Source organism: Myotis lucifugus, unplaced genomic scaffold (genome assembly GCF_000147115.1).
Source record: "Myotis lucifugus unplaced genomic scaffold, Myoluc2.0 scaffold_33, whole genome shotgun sequence".
Classification (NCBI taxonomy): Eukaryota; Metazoa; Chordata; class Mammalia; order Chiroptera; family Vespertilionidae; genus Myotis; species Myotis lucifugus.
This window is the reverse complement of record NW_005871081.1, coordinates 1,379,962-1,400,113: the sequence shown is the minus strand read 5'-3', so window position 1 is coordinate 1,400,113 and position 20,152 is coordinate 1,379,962. Positions and strand designations below refer to the sequence as shown.

The 20,152-nt window shown below is 41.0% G+C and overlaps 1 protein-coding gene across 11 annotated transcripts in view; it reads left to right on the top strand.

Moving 5' to 3' along the window:
• ARHGEF7 (Rho guanine nucleotide exchange factor 7) overlaps positions 1-20,152 on the top strand; it is a 102,539-nt gene that overhangs the window by 12,660 nt on the left and 69,727 nt on the right. For 4 of the 11 annotated variants that reach the window (XM_023752460.1, XM_023752458.1, XM_014454186.2 and 1 more), the window contains 2 exons: positions 10,968-11,052; positions 13,822-13,952. The exons of 2 other annotated variants lie outside the window; for them this stretch is intronic. Coding sequence is in view for 4 of the 9 variants with exons in the window: in XM_014454185.2 (XP_014309671.1) it covers positions 8,905-8,931; positions 10,968-11,052; positions 13,822-13,952 (243 nt within the window). In the remaining 5 variants the exon portion in view is untranslated. Of the gene's footprint in view, positions 1-8,867; positions 8,932-10,967; positions 11,053-13,821; positions 13,953-20,152 lie in introns of those variants that run through there. 5 more of the 11 variants (XM_023752457.1, XM_006086901.3, XM_014454187.2 and 2 more) reach the window with 3 other exon arrangements.

Genomic DNA, 20,152 nt, shown 5'->3' with positions numbered 1-20,152 from the left:
AGAGGAGAAGGTGATTTCATATTGCTACATTGTTCACATAGGATGAGAACATGAGATTTTCTTTTACCAGAGCATTTATTGGGTAGAATGTGTTTTGAAAATGTGATAACAAAGATCAAGCTTGTATTTCATTGCTAGTGGAGAGCAGGGAAGTGTTTCTTCTGGTGGTGGTAGTCAGTCTGCATGCAATTTATGAGGCCAGTCCTTGCGGCTGTGCCTTGCCTGCAGTGGTTCTCAACCTGTGGGTCGCGAACAATGAAAATACATCCTGCATATCAGATATTTACATTACGATTCATAACAGTAGCAAAATTATAGTTATGAAGTAGCAATGAAAATGATTTTATGGTTGGGGGTCACCACAACATGAGGAACTGTATTAAAGGGTCTCGGCATTAGGAAGGTTGAGAACCACTGTTTAAGGGAACACACATGTCTCTGCTGGAAGCATCAGTGAGTCTGTGTAGCAAATAAAATGAATACATGTAACTGGGAAACAGGTAGCTCCTATAAGGCCTGTAAGAGCGACAGTGAGTGACACGGGGTTGGGATTTAGAAAGAAAGACCATTTCAGATGGCCAGCCTGCAATAATGGGAAGACAAAATATTTGGGTGGGGGACAAAGCCTGCCACTGCTTTCTGGTTGGCCTTCAGACTTCTCAAATTGATTTGTTGAGTTAAACCAACAAAACGTCCTGAATTTGATGAACTGCCCTAAATTGGAATTAAAGGGAAATCTGAATTGTGGCATTCTGGGACCTAACTGCTTGGGGTTTGTGATAGCTTCATACTTTGGGAGGAAATCTTAGTGTCCTTGGAGATTATAATAGGCATGGAAGGGGAATGCTCAGCCTAGACAGGTGTCAGACATTTTAGAAAGCATTTTCTTTTTTTTAAGTTAAAGATTGGGCCCAGCACTAGGGACTCAATTATAGCCCTTCAAAGTAGAACTAAGACCAACAAATGGTAAAGAGGTCTGGGGATGCCAGCAGTCTCATTGTGTCATTGTGCTCATGCTAGGAAGCTTTATTAAGTGGTATTTATTTTGAAATAAGTACACAATGTGTGTGTGTGTGTGTGTGTGTGTGTGAATATGAAAATTACATAGAGACCTGCAGGTAAAGAGATAGCATTTTATGGTATTTAGATACCATATGGTATTTTATGGGTCCTAATTTTTAAAAAAACAAAAATGTTCTGAATGAATGAATGAATATATTTGGTCTTAAGCTTATGTTTTTCTTTCTCTCTGAAAGTGAGCATCTGGAAGTTTTGACGGCATCTATACTCAAGTTTTAATGTCAAGCACCATCTACTTACTGTTCTGTCTTTTCTGATCACCCAAACTTCCTTTGAACTTACATGTCAAATGGTGAAAGTTATATTTGCATAGCGTTGAATAGTTTGTAAAGTACTTGTACTTTCTCATGTTACATTGTAATAGCTAATCATTACAAAGCCCTTTAGATTTTTACTTGTAAAATCCCATTCTAATCCACTTTCTCTGTGTGCCACTGTGACTTCCTTCATTTAGATCCCCATGAAAGGGAGGATTTAGTATACCTGCCCTGCCTCCCACCTTCCTCACAAACCCCTCTATATCCCAATTTTGTAATTGCACTGTTTGGTGATTCTTAATTTTTCAGTAATTACTTTGATAAATTTAAAAACTATACCAGAGACCTGTCTTTCTTAATTTATCACCTTCAACTTTACTCCTTAATGAAAGATGAGGAACTCCAGAGGGCATGGTGGGCAGCATGGAGGGAGGGGCCTGATTCCCCTGGTGTTACTGTCTAGCAGTTTCTTGTCTGTTGGGCTGTCTTTTTCCTGATGCTCTGGCCAGAGAGGGCAGGCTTTTCTCCGGGCTGTTTTTGTCTGCACTCTGTGTCTTGGCTACAGTTTTCTCTAGCTCTTAGTCTGGGGCATTTGAAGTAAAAAGAAAATCCCGAGAACCCCTGCCATGTTGTTTGTCAGGACCCAAAACCCTTAGCTAGTCTGCCTCTCCTCTCCACATCTGTTTGTAAAATAAGATTGACATGAAGTGTCCAGCACAGCACCCAGGGGCCTTGTTCTCCGAGGCTGCTGCATCCATCCATCCTCTTTTCTGCTGCCTGTGCTTCAGCTCCATGGTGATTTCTGTTTGTGACTAAGACTTTTCAATGCTTTCATTGCTCAGCTGTCTTGCCTCTCTTCTTAGGACTTTGTCCTTCCCCTTCCCCAGGCCTTCTTGACCAATGTACCTACAATACTTGGTTGGTGTTTCTGTCCCTGTCCTCCTGGTTTGGGTATTGATACAGTAGAATCCACAAAACAATATGATTTAATTCTCATTTTAAACTGAAAAATTGTTTGGGGATATGTTGGGTACAAGTAGAATTCATCATCAAACTTTAATTTTATCCCTGGGTGTGGGAGTAGGCGGAACTAAGCACAAAATCTACAGAAGCCACGAAGGCGAAAATTCACCCTGGCTCTGTTTTTCACATATCCCAACAGTAGGGACCATTTGCATTAAACTTAAATAGCACAACTTATTTAAGATTCGTTTTTACTCATCATGTTCTAAATTCACAAATTCCATTTGACAATGCGATAGGACAAAATTATATTTTTATACTTCAGGAATCACACTCTAGAACTGTGCCAAAAGTAGCAATTTCTTATGTCAAAAATAGCTTCCTCATAAACTCATTGGAAGAGCTGACCTGACTTGTTGCATTTGGAACATTCAAGCTGCATGATTGAGAAATGCTGACTTAGCCTTTCGTTGTAGGGGTCTTTCCATTAGTACAGAGATGTTGGAAAGAAGACTTTTTCTCTCCACATTCCTTGGTATTTTCTTTTTGGGTATAACTATGGGTGTTATCAGCCAGTGACATCATTTAGGTGGGAGTCATCTATTTCTGCTTTGATATCAGTATGGCTAGGTGGGTCAGAGTCTGTTTTGGTTGGTGATGTCTGTGTTTCTGTGATCAGAAACTCTGCACTAAGTCACACGTGTGCAGATTTGCAGGAAGGCTGTACACATTATTGATTTGTACAGTCTCCTTGATGCTCTGCCACAGCGGCTGTGCAGTTGGAGTGGGCAGGTACAGCCAGGTGCTGCTGAGGTGGTGGACTTGTTGGCTGTCTGGGGCTGCTGGTAGTGGTGGTACCTAACAAGGAAGAACATTCCTAAAGCTGCAGCCCACACAGGAAAGCAGAGGAAAGAGATGGCCTTAAGCTTTCTATCTATGTCTATGCTGTCACTCTTGCCATTCTTGTTAGTTATGTGAACTGATAATATTTGGTTTGTTTGTTTAAGCCATTTGAGTTGGTTTCACTTGCTTGCAGTTGAAAGATTCCTGGCTAACAATGTCTTCATTATATGATGCATAACACAATCTATTTCCTGATGTCAAGTTTGCTTTTCTATTTTATTATGTGGAAGATACTCCTGAGATCTAATACCCTCGGTGAATTTGGAAGCCAGGGTGAGGTAAACGCAATGATAATGAGGAACCAATCTTTCAGGTCTTATTTAGATTCAGGCATCTTCTGGTTATCTTGGAAAACCCTGTTCCATTTCTTTGTTGGGTGTGTCAGCACTCTGCAGAACGAATTTGATATCTGATTTATCCAATTAGAAGGCGTGGTAACTCAATTTAAAGAGGAAAGCATGGCACCTGAAGGTAGTTCTTCCACAGTGGTGGGCACACTGGTAATTTTCAAGCACTTGTCCTCACATTTTGTGAATCTTCCCCCTCCTAAAGGCAGGACTATGGCCCCCTTCCCTGGACTGCATGGATGATTCCTTTTTTAAAAACAATATGGTGTGCTGGTCATTTAAAGGAAAAGAACAGAGAGGTTGGCAGAAACACTTAAACGCTCCTAAAACTTTTGCATGGGGTTACATGCATCATCCTGCTCAGAGCTGGTGCATGTCATGTCATGGGAAGGCATGGCAATTGGTGGGGATGCACAACTCTCTTCCAGGGAGGGGTGTGAATGGAAGAAAGCAGTGGCACAGTGAGCTGCAGTTCCTTGATTAGAGACAAAGGAAGCTGAAAATAGTGTGATGAATATAAAAATTCTAGATGGGATCAGCATCAGCTCTTAATGTGCCTTTGAAACCTCAATTTTCCCACAATATTCTGTTGGTTAATGGTATCTCTTTCTGCTAAATCTTCTACCTTGCTAGAGGTTTATGCATGTGGGAGTTCTCACAAGTGCACATAGGAGGTCACCCTGCCAGTTGGTTGATGTGTGTAACACAGCCTCATCTTATGTACAGGTGAGCTCTCCTTATTTCAGGTGTTACTTAGGAACCAAACAGTATTAATTGTGACTATATAAATAAGGAATATGTCAAAATATTTTTAGAGAACTAGCAAAAGTTAAGGCTGGACCAGATTGCCAAGTCTTTGATGGTCAGTTTTAGTTCTTTCAGTGGTGTGTCATTGACAGTGTTTTATGGGTGATGAGTGGTAAGAGTGGTGGGTGCTCTCAGGAGCTGGTTGCTCGGGGCCTCTGCTGGACAGATTGGGGAGGAGCACTAGGCAGGCTTGAGAGCCTCTCAGGCCAGATGGTGTCCTTCTAATGCAGATGGTATAACTTCTCTCCCTGCCTTTTGTCTGTAGCTGAGTGTCTGCACATCTGCTAAGACAACACACAGTTGTCAACTTCTTTTGGAAGCCCTTTCTGAAGTTTGATGGCAGGTGCTTTCTTTCCTCCTCGAGACCAGGGCTGAACCTTCCTGTAGTTGTAGCATCCAGCGTAGTGCAGTGAACTGGGCTTCTCAGCATCCCCCAATCTCTGCTGAGGCAGGTGTCAGCTTGGGTGAATATGTGTTCTGCCTGCTAGGTGGGAAGGGGGTCCTTTCAGGCCTTCAGAAGTGTCCTGTCTGGGAGAGTGCTGACTAACATGTGCCTGGTGGCTTCATCGTCTAGCCAGGCCTACCAGTCACCTGGAGCCTCCCTCTTGTCTGGAACCTAGTCATAGGGGATGTACCTCCAGGACAGAGGAATGCCTTACCTATTGTGGAGTTGTGGCTCATTTTCCCCATGGTTTTTTTTTCTCCTGCTGCAGCCTTTACAAAGGCAGGTCAGGAAGGCCAGCTCCTGAATTTCCCACCCTTACATTTTCCCTTCTGCCAGGTTTCTTGAGCCTGGTTCTCCCTTGCTCGAAGTTGGTGATTATTCTTTAAAAAGGACACTGTGTCAGAGGTGCCTTAGAAAGGTCAGCCAGTTGAGTGTCTCCCTTCCCAGGTAAGGAAAATGGTGCCTAGAAAGTCCACAGGGGCCAGTGCTCAGAGGTGGGGTTGGCCTTTGGAAGGCCTGTTCTTACTTGACATCCCTCTTGCCCTTCTGGGTTTGGATTGGGTAATCATGGACTTCTGGAGGCCATAGAGTCTGGTTTGTCTGCGGTGGCCCTGGTTTATGCTTGTTATCTTGGACTATTTTCTGATAGAGCTCTCATTCTCTCAAAGTGACGCATTGTGGCTGGTGAGTCCAGTGTGCCCTGCAGCGACTACCTTGTCCAGTTGGCTCATTTTCCTTCTAGTCTCAACTTGTCTTCTCTGTACTGCTCCTGTGTTCAGAGCCCTCTTGCATCAGTTGGTCCTTTTAATTTTCTTACAAGTTTGTCTTCAATTGTACCTTGTACAAGACGATAGCCAGGAGTAGCCTGTGTTGGAAAAACCAGCCTGGAGTTTTCGTTATTAGGCGTGGTGTCAAGGTTAGTGGTGTGCTCTTTTTAAATTTATGTAGATAATTGTAACCCTCTATCTGGGTTATATGGTTCTGAGTTCTCCTCCAGTAGAGGAATAGGATGTATGGGCTTGTGAGAGGAACTGGATGAAAAGAGTTTTTTTGTGTTTTCCTGCCCTGAAGACATTTTTTGGCCATGAAGTGAGTTTTGTAGGCAGGGACTGTTAGTGACTCACTGCCTGAATGGGGAAGTGAGACAAGTCTCTGAAGGAAAAAAAAGTATTTATGCTGATACTTTAAGGAAGAGTATAGCAATGCCCTGTTTTGATTGATACAAGGAGAATAAGTTCTTGGCTAGAATATTTTTGGTATTTGGTACTTTTCCCTGATAAAGGAAGTTGTTAATTTTGGGGTGATTCTGCCATGTCTGTACTTGCATGTTTCTTTTAAAATATCTGCTTATAATTGTTCTTATAGATTACACTTTCATCAACCTGGATTTTAGGACTTTTCCCTGTAAAATAGTTCATTTTCTGCTTTTTTTTTTTTGTTGTTGGTAGAAAAAGGCACAACCTTCTCCTGAAACCCCCACTGATAGTGCTGCTTGGATTTTGTGATTGTGCATTGTTCACATTGCATTTTAAAATGGGCTCAGGTGAGGTCGGCCATGATTCCCACTCTGAGAGTTAATAGTGGGAGAAGGCATTGGATATTCAGTGTCCAGCAGATAGTGAGGGGAGTGAGAGTTCTACAGAAGCGTTCTCAAATGGGGGCAGCTGCTTTGGTGATGGGCAGCAGCCATCACATCCACAGTGTTGAGCAGACCTGGGGTACATGCTGGTAAGGGTGTCCTTCCTCTTTCATGTTGGTGTTTGTATTTCCCCTCATGAGCCTTGGGGCAGCGAAAGAGTCCAACATTGTTGAGGCTTAAAGGCGAGTGTGGGGCTGGGGGTATGTGTCACAAGCAGCAGCTTGAGTAGGAATTCTGGATGGGAATGTTGATATGGAGTAAGGCAATCTCCTGTTGGAGTATGAGCTGGACTCTTGCTGATACTGATGTACATTGGTGGAGGTTGGCACCAGTGAGTGTGTGTGCTGTGCTATATGGTGTAGTAGATGTGCTGTAGAAGCAGTGTGTGCAGTGTTTGGTGTGTTGCCTGTGCATTGTGTAGGGTGTGCTGCAGAAGCAATGTGTGCATGTGTATAGTGTGCAGCACATGCTTTGGTGTGTGCTGCAGAAGCAGTGTGCATGTGCTACAGAAGCAGTGTGCATTTGCAGTGTGTACTTTCTGTGGTGTGTGTGTGCTACAAAAGCGTTCATGTTTGGTGTGTGCAGTGTGTGGTTTGTATGCTGCAGTGTGTGTGTGTGTGGCATGTGCAGCATGTGGTGTGGAGATTTGTGGTCCTTTCTCTGGATGGTTTTTAAGATGTTCTTGAGCACCTACAGCAATTGAGGAAGCTTTTTTTTTTTTTTCTTGGTAGTTGTTTGTATTTTAGAAAATAAGAGTTTTCCTTGGTAGGACGTAATTTTTGATGGGTCATTTTTTACAAGAGACCTTAAGGCTTGGTGTGCAAGATTCACACTGTTTTTTAAATCATTATCCTTTTTGAACATTGAAGTGTTTGCACATTGCTGCTACCTATCATTATTATTGTAATCTCAGTATCCTCTCTGTTCCTCCTTCCCATTTTAAGGATGAGCAACCTGAGGCCCAGAGTGCTTCAGTAAGTTGTGTAAGGCAATAACCAGCAGGGGGCAGCCTTCAAGTTCAGAAAGGTTATCTGTCCTCACAGAACAGTATTGCCTCCTCACTACATGCCTTGTCATATTAGTTCAGCCTTGTCTCTCTTTCTCCATGAGAGACTAGAGAGATTTCTTAAATTTTTATTTTTATTTTTAAAAGTATTTTAATATTCTGGGCCTCTTCTATCCTGATTTCTGTATGGTTTGTATTGTATTTCATTATGTAGTATTGTCTCTAGACCACTCAGATTGAAGGAATTTCAGATTAGACAGCTCTGGTCGGGCCTCAGCCCTCTTCCTGGAGGGTGAAGGACTCACTTGCCCCCATACCTGTTCTCATTCTGGAATCTGCATCTATTAAAAGTAAAATATTAAAAATAAACTCTAATGTTTTTAGTATTATGAGTTTTTTGGTTGGATTATTGATCGGATTTTTGTTGTTATTGAGAATATTGGATCATTCTACTGCACACGTAATTCACTTAAATGTAAAAGTGAGGGTGAGTTTTTGGTTAATATACTTTTCCAACTGGGTAGATTCTAAGATCTATGGGGTATTGTGTGTTCCCTCCTTACTGTGCTTATAAGGGACATGCGTGAAGGGTGGGCCTGCCTAGGGAGAGGATTCAGGACACTTTCCTCATCTCTTCAGGGAGGTGGTTCTCACCCCTGGGCGCTCAAAATCACCTGGAGAGCATTAACATGGGTCTCTTCCCTGGAGACTCTAATTAAATTGGTCTGAGATGTGGCTTGATTTTGTAAAGTCGTCTTGGTTTAGAAAAGTTCCAGGAAATCCTAATGTGCAGTCCCTCCTGATAATCACTCTCCCAATACCACCTGAAGAAAAGGAACCACTGTGTTTGTTTCCTTCCTTCCGGCTTGCTTGCTCCATATTCCAGCCAGAGGTGAGAGAGTGTGCTGCTCTTAGAGCATCAGTGGTTAGGTCATGAGGTGGGCCAGCCTCCCAGGGTTTTTATCTCCTTAAGCACCGAGTGATCCAGGAGATAATTTGGTGTGCTAAATGTCCTGGTCCTTCTCAGATATAGGCTGACTTATTTTTGCAGAGAGATTTCAATAAAAGTTCTAATGAGACTTTCCTCTTGTTCTCATAGTACACTTTCTCAGGGCCCTAAGATTTTTCTGGTTTTGCTTTTTGTTCAATAGATTCATATTTCAGGAAATAGTCTGTTATCTTCCTCTGGAGAAGCACTTTTTAGTCAAAACATTTTATTGACTCAGAATATGCATTATTTTCCTCTTAGTGGCAAGCATTTGTCTCATTTCATTGTGTAGTTTCCTGTTAAGAAATGTAGGATATATGTGAATTCACTTAATTTCTGACGTCACATTGAACCCCATTGGTGGGCAGTTTTAGCCAACCAGACGCTTCCTGGTATCCAAGTAAGAAAGATATATAGTTCTGGAATAACAGGAAACTTCAGTATTCAACATCCTGTTTTTCTGGGTTTTATGACTTGCTGCTTCACCACAATGAAGGTTAGTAGACAATTTATGTAGATTTCTTTTTGTAGAATACCACAGTTTTAATTTTCCAGGCTCTAGAATTATAATTTTAGAGCTGAAAGACTGCTGCAGATCACCTACTCCAGCATTTTACAAGTAACATGTTCTACATGTAAGGAAACTGAGGTCTACTGAGGTTAATACTTTTAATTCTTTAAAAAATATATAATTAGCCCATTTAAAAAAATGTAGGTGGATATGTCAGCCTAGATAATGCTCTGATTTGACTTGGAATTCCTTTAAAAATAAGTATCAGAATAAATGAATTAAGTTGTATATTATAAAATAGTTCTTAAGACTGTTCTAAGGGCTATCTCTTTTTATAGGAAGGATCTGGCCTCATGAAATTAGCTTTATTTTGTATTTCAACTATGTGAGATAGGGCATCAGTCATTGTATACAGAATGCTTAGATGTATTCATATCTTTTAAGTCTTGTGGTTCCAGTTAGTTTCCTCTTTCAGCTTTTACAAAAAGCTGCGTTTTCAGCTCCTCTTGACTCAGTGATTTGATGCCTTCCTTTCTTGAAGTTTTTCAACTTCTGAATTTTCTTATTTTGTTGTTTGTTCATATTCAAAACAAACCTTCTGTTTCAGAAATTACAGGCAGAAGATCATTACTGAAGATGATTTTTGAGAAAGCAATAATTACTCAGATTTGGAATGGCTCTTCTTAGCTGTTCTTTATGGGAATGGCACTCACAGTGACATTTAGTGCAGCTAAATAAATGGTGGATGGGTGGATGGATTGGTGCATTTATTCATTCAGCAAATAACTTGAATTTTTACTGTGTGCTGGTCATTTTGCTAGATGTTGGGTGTTGTAAATCTGGTTTTGTAGACTTGACAGTATAGAGGGGCATATACACATTAAATGGAATGTTGTCTTTGTGATGAATGTGCTGACGGGGCCTGGGTAGGGGACCTAACTGAGTTTGGTGAAGGAAGTGAGGCTGGGGGAAGTCCGATGAGTAAGAATTAGCCAGGAAAGAGGTGGGGGCTGGGAGGCAGGAAAGGGGGTGGTCCTGCCAGGATCCATGAGGTAGAGGAACTGACCAAATGAGGAGAGAGGTGGCAGTCAGCGGGAGAGAATGTCTGGGCCCTCCTGTGCTGATATTCATTCTTGGATATCTAGTCATGTTGGTTTGTTTTTGTCCCACTGAGAGAAACTTTTGGAAATATGTTAACACAATTTACATTTTGGTGGATCTAAATACCATATCTTTTTGTTATTTGCATCTTTGAAATATTTTCATAATTTTTTTTCTGGCAGAGTTGTGGGTTATTTGATTATTGAAAAAATTTTTTTGTGTGGAGTTTATTTGGTGATGAAAAGCTATATGTAATTTTCAGATAGTGTATGGGAATGAGCTCTTGTTTATTTTAATGTGTGTGTGCATTGGGGCTGACTCATTTTCCCCTTGTCTCTAGGCCACTCAGATTGAAGGAATTTCAGATTAGATAGTTCTGGTCGGTCCTCAGCCCTCGTCCCTGAGGGTCCCGTACTCCCTTGCCCCCATACCTGTTCTCATTCTGGAATCTGCATCTTTTTATCTTCCCTTCCTTTTACTCTCATCCATTCTGATGCCTGTGTTTCTCTTTTGCTGCTGTTAGCTTTGGAATTGACTGTGACTAGGAGAGGAAATTGGTAGTGTGCCTGCCATGTGGCCTCTGCCTTAATCTAAAAAGAGAAGGATTGGGAAAACACCCCAGATTCACTGAGTGCTGGCATATTTGGCTCCCTAACCTGGGAAGGGCTTCCACTGCAGGTTATGAAGGAGTGTGGGGAGTTGGTCTCTGGCCCAGGTTTAAGGTATATGTAAGGGAATTCCGTTGGACCTCCCACCCCCAGACTGGAAGCTGAGCTCACCGGTCCTGATTTTTCAAGTTGTGCTGCATTTTTATGATTTTACCTGGAAATCCTACATGTGGTTCTCTCATTTTGCAAAAACTTGGTTTATCCTGCACCCAACACAAGACTCTATTAATTTTGTTTAATTTTTCCTTTCAGACGTTTGATGCAAATGATTTGTACCAGGGGCAGAATTTTAACAAGGTCCTCAGTTCCTTAGTGACTTTAAATAAAGTAACAGCAGGTAAGATCTTTTTTTAATTGAACTTGACGGGGTGTAAGACAGAAGGGCAAAACCTTTTCTTTTAGCAAGACAAATGAGCATTAATAAAATTCAAAGAAATAAGCTTCTATTGCATTACATTTTTGGTTGTCACTTTTGCTAGGATTTTTTTTTTTATTAGAACAGAATCTTCCATTTTAGGTCCTCAGATGGATATCAGGTGTTTTCCTTTCTGTGGGCAGAGTAGTTACTACCTGAAAATAGAGCAAAGGAGAAACGTCTCATTCACGTGGCTACACTTCCTCTGGATTTTTATTAGGCTGATTAAAACTCATATTTATTAGCAGATCTAATGACTATTTTTGAGGTGTGATCATGACAGTGGAGTAGCTAGTGAATTGGCCTCTAAAGTAAATACCTACCTGGGCAAAGTTTCCAAAGGGCTATGAGGGTACGTACTCAGGGTACTTGGTTCACAGTGTTCTGAACTCCAGTCATATCTCATGGAGAGGGTGAGTGGAGGTGGGGACACAGTATACTCCTCTGGCTCCCAGACCAAAGTGAGGACAAGGAGAGATTCTGTGCAAATTCCTCATGGGCTATAACTGTCCCATGAGCTCCGAGAAGTTCTATCTTGTGGATCTAAAAGAAGGACTTAGTGGCTCTTTTGTTTTAAGGTCATTTTTATTTTTCTTACAGATTTTAGTTTTAGATTTCTGGGGGAAAGTTAGACTTTGATATGTCTCTTTTGATCAGAGACCTCTTAAGTTTATTTTGTCATGGTTTTTTCCCATTTGTGTCCTGGCCCTTCAGATGGAGTGTACTCACTTCATTGTGTCCGGGAGGAACTGAGTCAGAACACTTTGGGCTACAATCCTGGCTGGGACGTCCTCTGCACTCAGGAACTATCCCTGGTGTTCCTCACAGCACTTGTTTGCTGGGATGCCTATCTAGGGGCTGCCTGTGCTGCAAGAGCAACTGGAAATTTGGGTTTTTCTGTGACATATTCAGGCGTTTAGTTGTTGACAGCTAACTCAAATTTTATAAGACACTAGGTAAGCCAGGCATGCCAAACTTAAAGGCTAACACGGGCCAGATAAACAAGGTTTAAGTTTATGTGGGCCGCAAAAAAACAAAAGCTGCAATTTTCATAGGAACGTAGGTTTATTTCAATAGAGACATGCTGAATACAAAGGGCTGAAGTAAATGAGTAATCGTTAACATAAAATAAAAGAACAAGACAAAATATTAATTTTTATGAAAATGAGCATTAACTTACCAGACACTGAATAACTGCACAAATTAATAAGCATAATGCAAATAAACATATTTTTCTTGTTCTCCGAAAGTGAAATATTTCCTGTTGCGCACACCAAACAAGTCAGTCCAAGAATAATGACTTGGCAATCGCCTGCTAAAACATTTGCTGCTAGTATTAGTGGAGAGAAATGGCGCGCCTGCGCGTAAGGCATGTAAGGGAAATGAATGAAACACGATTATAGTAATCACTCATTAGCGAATGTTGTAGTTGTTATTAATAACTATGTATAACAGGATATTGTAAAAATTAAGTTAAGAAATTTTTAAAAAATGTTTCTTACATACTCTATGTTGGCTGGGCTGCAAAAATATTCATTGTGAGCTACATGCAGCCCATGGGCCACGAGTTTGATATGTAAGCCAATCCAAATATCTGCCAGGAAAATAGACCTGGAGATCATCAGTTTAAGAACATTCTTACAGAAGGCTCCCATGTATCTTTAGGAAATTGCTAGGCAGTTTCCTATGTATCTCAGAACAGTGATTTCTTAGAAAACTATTCATGGCCTCCTTTTTAAAAAAATAAAATTACTTCAAAGAAGTGGGTTGCTAACATTTACTTACTGGTTGGCCTGTGTGGAGTGTGTAATCATGAAGAGAGAGAGAACTAAGCCCTTTAATAACTGTTTACTTTTGTTGTTGTTGTTAATCCCCGCCTGAGGATATTTTTCCATTGATTTTTATGGAGAGTAGAAGAGAGAGGGAAAGACAGAGAAACATCTCTATGAGAGAAACACATTAATTGGTTGCCTCCTGCACGAGCCCTGACCAGTCAGGGCTCGGGCCGGGGAGGAGCCTGCAACCCAGGTACGTGCCCTTGACCAGAATCGAATCTGGGACACTTCGGTCCACAGGCCGAAGCTATGTCTACTGAGCCAAACTGGCTAGGGCAATAGCTATTTACTTTGATCTTTTCACCAACTTGGTGAGGTGAATAAAGCTTGTGCTGCCTTCATTTTGAGGAAATAATCCTCAGAAGTGTCTCTAGCTGCAAAATACAAGGGGATTTTCTGTTGGTTTTAAGTAAGTCTTTTCCTTTTGTTAAATAATTCTTGCTGCTTATGTGAACGGTGATCCTGGAGAAGTGGGCATGTGGTGGTGATGTATTGGGAATGAGTATGGGGTCGTGCTCTGCAAAATAATTAAATTAGTAAGGGTGTTCCCCCCCCCCCCCCAGATGAAGTGGAAGTATTAAAAATAGGTTACAGAACATTTCATAAGTTTGAAAATTATGCTAGCGAAGAACGAATAAATAGTTATCTCCAATTAATTTTTGGAAAGGTGATTGGAGAATGAGGGCAGTCTGTGGTAGACAGAATCTGCGCTTTGTGTGTTGCATAAATGGCCTGCTTTGTTGTGGTCTGTGGTGCGTCCCTCGGGGGCTGCCCCAGTTTAGAGTCTGGTGTGCACTGAGGGTGCATGGTGTCAGGCGTCTCAGCTCACTCTTTTCTCCGTTCACGACCTTTTCAGACATTGGACTGGGAAGTGACTCTGTGTGTGCCCGGCCCTCATCTCATCGGATAAAGTCTTTTGACTCCCTGGGATCCCAGCCTTCCCACAGTCGGACTTCAAAATTATTCCAGGGCCAGTATCGAAGTTTGGTAAGTTTGAGAGAGGTAGTTATTGAAATGGGAATATGTGGGGAAGTGATTGTGTCTGTAGGTGTATCTGGAGCAATGCACATGCCTCCATTAATAAGAGTTGCAGAGTGAGGGGTGGTTTGATTTTTCCCCATTGTTCCTTTACTTGGGTTTGGCATTTGCTCATCACCAAATTATCCAGATGTAATGCTTAATGACTGCTTTTGAGAAACTTTTGTTATTTTCGGTGTTATATCTTAAGATGCATAATCAGTTTATCTAGAGACATGTGTGCTTTAAAATATTTCTCTGGTCACTTGCATAGTATTTTCTCTCTGCTATGCACAAATATACGGAACTGTAGGAATAAGAAATATGTATTTGTAAAATACTTAGTTGCATAAAGAACCAATGGCTGCAAGCTAAAAAGACCTAAGGGTGGTTTTTCTCTTAATAAAGGCATGACTTAGGGTGCTTTACTGAGTCAGGATGCAGTATATGAAGGAGGAACTCCTTTGTTTTCTAAATATATATTTTTATTGATTTCAGAGAAGAAGGGAGAGGGAGAGAGAGATAGAAACATCAATGATGAGAGAGCATCATTGATAGGCTGCCTCCTGCAAGCCCCCCACTAGGGATTGAGCCCACAACCTGGGCATGTGCCCTGATCGGGAATCAAACCCTAACTTCCTGGTTCATAAGTCGATGCTCAACCACTGAGCCATGCTGGCTAGATGGAGGGACTTCTTGGTTATGAGCGGTAATGAGATGGGGGGAAAACTTAGACTAAGTCATCTTGGAAAGTGAAGAAAAATCCATTTATAAATCATCAGGGTACAGGCTAATAACAAAGAACACAGGATTAACAGTGAAATTGTTACTGAGAAACTGGGGAAAAATTAAATATAATACTGAACAGAGAAATTGTGTAAAGAGGCCATCACATCAGCTGACCAGAATGAGGCTGCTCCCTGTTGTCATTGTGAAAAAACGCTGAGCTCTCTTTTGAGCTAGTGGATGATTGGCATTTAGTTTGATTAATGAGTGATGTGACTGTGCTTTCATGCAACATTTTAGTAAATTATTTTCTGTTAGAAACATAAATGATCTTGTAACCTGAGTCTGAAGAGAGGCTGATTCTTGTAGAGTTTTTAGGGACCAGATCTTTCTATCTACTTCAACATAGAAAGTAATATTGTTAAACTAATGGTGATCCTAAAAAAAAAAAAATTAATTTAGTTAGAGCTGTATTTTATAGAGGGAAAGAAATTTAAGTTTAGTTCACGAAGCCATGTTAGAAACTGAAAGCTAAAGAAGGAACATAGTTTTTACATGTTCCTGCACTTTTGAACTCAAGCTAACACTGATTGCTATTTATCTTTGACAGTTTTTTTTTCTTAGAGAAGTCCTATTATCCTGTTTCTGATTTTGTGTTCAATACACCATGCTTTGAGTTGTTTTTCTATGCCAGACATTGTTCTAGGTCCTTTACTTGGACTCAAATAACCCTTACAGTGATCCCCTGAAGTTAAGAGTTTAATGGTAGAGAAATTTTGCAGAGTGTTGGAAGCACTATAATGCCAAATTAAGAAAAAAAATACACAAACCACTTGAAAAATATTTTTTTATGAGAGGATTAAAAATACATCTTTATATTTATTTCACATTTCAACTCCACTAAAATTATTTTTTATTCAGCAAATACTAAATAACTGGCACTTCACCGACCTTTACAATGAGCTATTTCTTAGTAATAATAGATAGCTGTAGCACTTGCTTGGGTTCAGCAGATATTTTGAAAAATATTTTAAATTAGCTTTATTTAAATACATGAACAAAATGTAAGAGAGATCAGCAAACTCTGGGTGAAGAAATATTTACTGTCTCACCCATTTACCCTTGGCAATTTTCATATTTTTTGTTTTTGAGTAAATAAAAACTGGATTGCAAATGTATAATTTGAAGTAAAATATAGTTAAATGTATAGGATTAATTTTTCATTAACTAAAGAAATTTTTTAAGTTACTCCAAAAGTAAAAAGACCTCAGTTATCTCACCTGCTTTTGTGTCTATGATTGGTAGACACAGTTATCTGCTAGTGAAATGAACATGGCAAGATTTCTCTTACCATGCCAGGTAAGAGTAATTATTTGTCCTTAGGTTTTTTTTTACGTGTTAAATAGTAATTTTCTTACATTAACAATAATTTCTAATGAAACAAGATTGGTAAAATTTTTAATTAAAGCTGGGTGATGGTAACATGGAAGTGTATCTATCATCCTCTAAGTTTGTGTTAGAAATTTTCCATAATAAAAATGTTAAGCTAAAAAAGCAACTTGTGCCCTAACTGGTTTGGCTCAGTGGATAGAGTGTCGGCCTGCGGACTGAAAGGTCCCAGGTTCGATTCCAGTCAAGGGCATGTACCTTGGTTGCGGGCACATCTCCAGTAGGAGGTGTGCAGGAGGCAGCTGGTTGATGTTTCTTTTTCATTGATGTTTCTAACTCTCTATCCCTCTCCCTTCCTCTCTGTAAAAAATCAATAAAAAAATATATTTAAATAATCAATAAAAAAATATATTTAAATAAAATAAAAATAAAAAAGCAACTTATAGTTTCTTGAACATTATATGACCTCATTAAAATAAAGCTTAGCTTTGAGATTGTGTAAGGCACTACCATCCCCAAAGCAAGGATTAGTATTTTCAAGGTGCTACAGTAATTGCTTACATCTCTATTTGAGAATGTCTCGCCTAATTACCACCTCGGTGCTGGTTGTCTGCATAATGTTGCTTCAGTGTCTGTGAACTTATCATCTGTCTGTTCTAGGACAGATTTCCTGCCTTGTGATGAAGGCAGATTTGAAAAGTTCTAGTGTTTTGTTGTTCAGTTCACAAAATGTTTTTCCAAGGCATGCAAGACAGTAAAATGTATTACACATGTACTTAAAAAAATATTTTTAGTTCCTCTCTACCATAAACATAGAAAATAATTATGCTTCTCTAATGTGCCATATTTAATCAATTCTATGACCTTTTTATTAAAAATTGTTTAATATGTCTGAAAGTAGCATGTGTCTTACAGTTGATATTATAATTGATAGTATTTGGTGGAATATAAAAACCACAATATATTGTCTAATTTCTGGCATCTTATATTTGACTAGGGTCCCAGTGCACGAATTCGTGCACCTTGAAAGGAACTGTGGGCCGTGAGGCTGCGGTAGGCACAGGGGTGGGTCTCGGCCCATCCTCCGTGCCCCCACCTGGCCCTTCTTGCCGCGTCCCCCGGTCCCCTGTCTGCCGGCAGCCCCCCACCCGCCAGTCCCGCTCGGACCCACTAATGGCATGGAGTGATTGGGGCCGGTGCCAGCAGTAGGTGCGAGCGGGGCCGGCGCCGTCAGCCGGTCTGAGTGGCAGCTGCTGCTCCGATTGCCCCTCAGGAGCAGGAGGAGGTGGAGAAGCCTTTGGGGGCAGTCAGGGCCAGCAGTCGCTGCTCACACCCACTGATGGTGGGGAGTGATGGGGACCGGCGCCGGCAGTGAGTGCGAACGCTGGGCGGGACTGTGGCGCGCAGGAGCAAAGAATTTTCAGTAATCACCGGAGGCTCGCCCTGATGACAGCGACTGGTGCTCTACCTTAGTCTGGTGCCCTCACTCACCTGCTCCACCATCCCGCCGCGGCCAACGCCCGCATGTTCTGCACACACCCCCTGTTGGTTAGCGCACGTCATAGTGACCGGTTGTTCGGTTGTTCTGGTTGTTCCGCTGGTTGGTCTATTTGCATATTAGCCTTTTATTATATAGGATGAAATGCTTTATGAGAAAACTGAAGCTTAGAGAAATTAAGATATGTATTTACCAAGATCACAGGACTGGGAGATAGTTAACTATTGGAGTAGAAATTGGGTCTTTCACTCCTCAACAATCTTTTATTCTATAAATAAGATTATAGGTACTTTTAGGGAGTGGAGGAGAGGGTGGAGTTTATGTGAAGACAGCACACCAGGATGTCCTGGTTCTGGATTATTAGGATAATTACAGAACATTGGATAAAACAAAGAACTTAAGTTACAGAGGTGAGATACTGATGGTGGTGCTTTGTCTATAGGAATCAGAAATAGGCCATTAAGAATAAATGTGGTGGGTATAGATTACTGTTTCCAGAGGAGGTACCCTATGTGTGCCCTACCTGGTTGTGGGGGTCACCTTTTCCCTTTTCATTTTCCTTCCATCATTAACTTATATTGATATGTAACATACATATAGAAAAGTGTGTGCCAAAAAAAAAAAAAAAGAAAAGTGTGTGTATCCTAAACAAACTGCTTGATGAATTTGCACAAGTTGAACATTTCCAGTGTGTAAGCACCCAGATCAAGAGACAGAACTTGACCTGCCTTTGTTGTGTCTGCTTTTCTCAAGGGCACCTGCTGTTCTGATTTCTTTTTTTTTTTAACATTTAGTAATATTTTAATAACACAAGGTAAATAACGCCTAGTGAATTTTAATATATATTTAAGCCTCCTCTTTGCACTAGGGAGAAAGGGAGTTGAGATTTTTTTTTTTGGTGGTGACTTTTTTTTTCTGATTTCTAATAGTAAAGGCGAGTTTTAGCTGTTTTGTGTTTTACATAAGTGGAATTCCACAGCATATACTTATTTTATAACTGGCCTCTTCTGCTCAGCTCTTTATGTTTTAGACTGTTGTGGAGTGTCATGTTGAGCCCAGATAGATGATGAGGTATAGTTTCAGAAGAACTTTTTTAAAAAGGGAAGGGAAAAATTCTAAAGTAATAGATAGTGATTAAATACATCCTTTCCAGATTCCTGTGACACTAGTGACAGTGACTAGAGCACTCTTGACTCAGCCGTTGTGATGTTAGGCTGAAATTGGTGTGTACAGAGTCCCTGGAGTACAGCTCTTTGTAGTGTACCCTCCTTTCAGCCTGTCTTTGGCATCTTCCCCTCTAATCATCACTCTTTAGAGTAACATTGTAAAAATCTGTATATACTTCACTATAGTAAATGCTGAACGGATTTATGGAATCTGAAATTTTATTTTATTTTTTTATTTTTATTTTTTTAAATATATTTTATTGATTTTTCACGGAGAGGAAAGGAGAAGGATAGAGAGTTAGAAATATCGATGAGAGAGAAACATCGATAAGCTGCCTCCTGCACACCTCCTACTGGGGATGTGCTCTTGGCCAGAATCGAACCTGGGACCTTTCAGTCTGCAGGCCGACGCTCTATCCACTGAGCCAAACCGGTTAGGGCGGAATCTGAAATTTTAAATGGATCCAGCCTGGCTGCTTGTACTCTGTGCCTTTCTTTTCATCTCATCTCTCAGACATCTCTCTGTTTTTTTCCTTAGTGGAGTGTCTGTTTCTGAAGCAGAGAAGGTATCAGTGATGTTTGCCTAACTTGTGTCTTGAGTGTAGAGAATTCATAAATGTCGGGAGAATGTAATTTACCTCATTTATAAGGTCCTGACAAGATATCGCCATTCCTCAACTTAGGTCAGGCCAAACTTGTGTGCAGAGGGGGCCTCAGTGCTGGTTGCTGAGCTGAGGTGGATGAGCTGGGCAGTAGGGTCACCCAGGGGCAGTTTGACCTCCTTAGGGGCCTGCTCTGCAGGTTTGTTTGTTTTGTAGTATTCTTTTGTAGGACTTTATCACCAGGATCGGCTGGTGTGCTTTTACAGAAAGCCAGGATAAGCCATAAATAGGAGAATAATGAAGATCATAGTAGACAACTGATGAGTAAGGACAATGGTTTGCAGAAAGAGAGAATCTGATATAGCATCATAAGCCCGATAATGTTTCACTGAACCAGAACAAGGAAAATTGAACCAGAAAAATGTGCCATTTTTCCAGATGTGAGCTTCACATGGACAAGCAAATGTGCCAGCAAGCATTATGCTTGAGGTGACAGTATTGGCCAGAGCTTTCATTGCCAAATGTCAAAGGCATATTTCTTTATTAAATACGAGAGGCCCGGTGCACGAAATTCATGCACGGGGGAGGGGGTGTGTGCCTCAGCCCAGCCTGCACCCTCTCCAGTCTGGGACCCCTTGGGGGATGTCAGACTGCCTCTTGCAATCCGGGACCACTAGCTCCTAACTGCTTGCCTGCCTGTCTGCATGATTGCCCCTAACCCCTCTGCCTGCCTGATCTCCCCTAACTGCTCCCCTACTGGCCTGATTGCCTGTAACTGCTCCCCTGCTG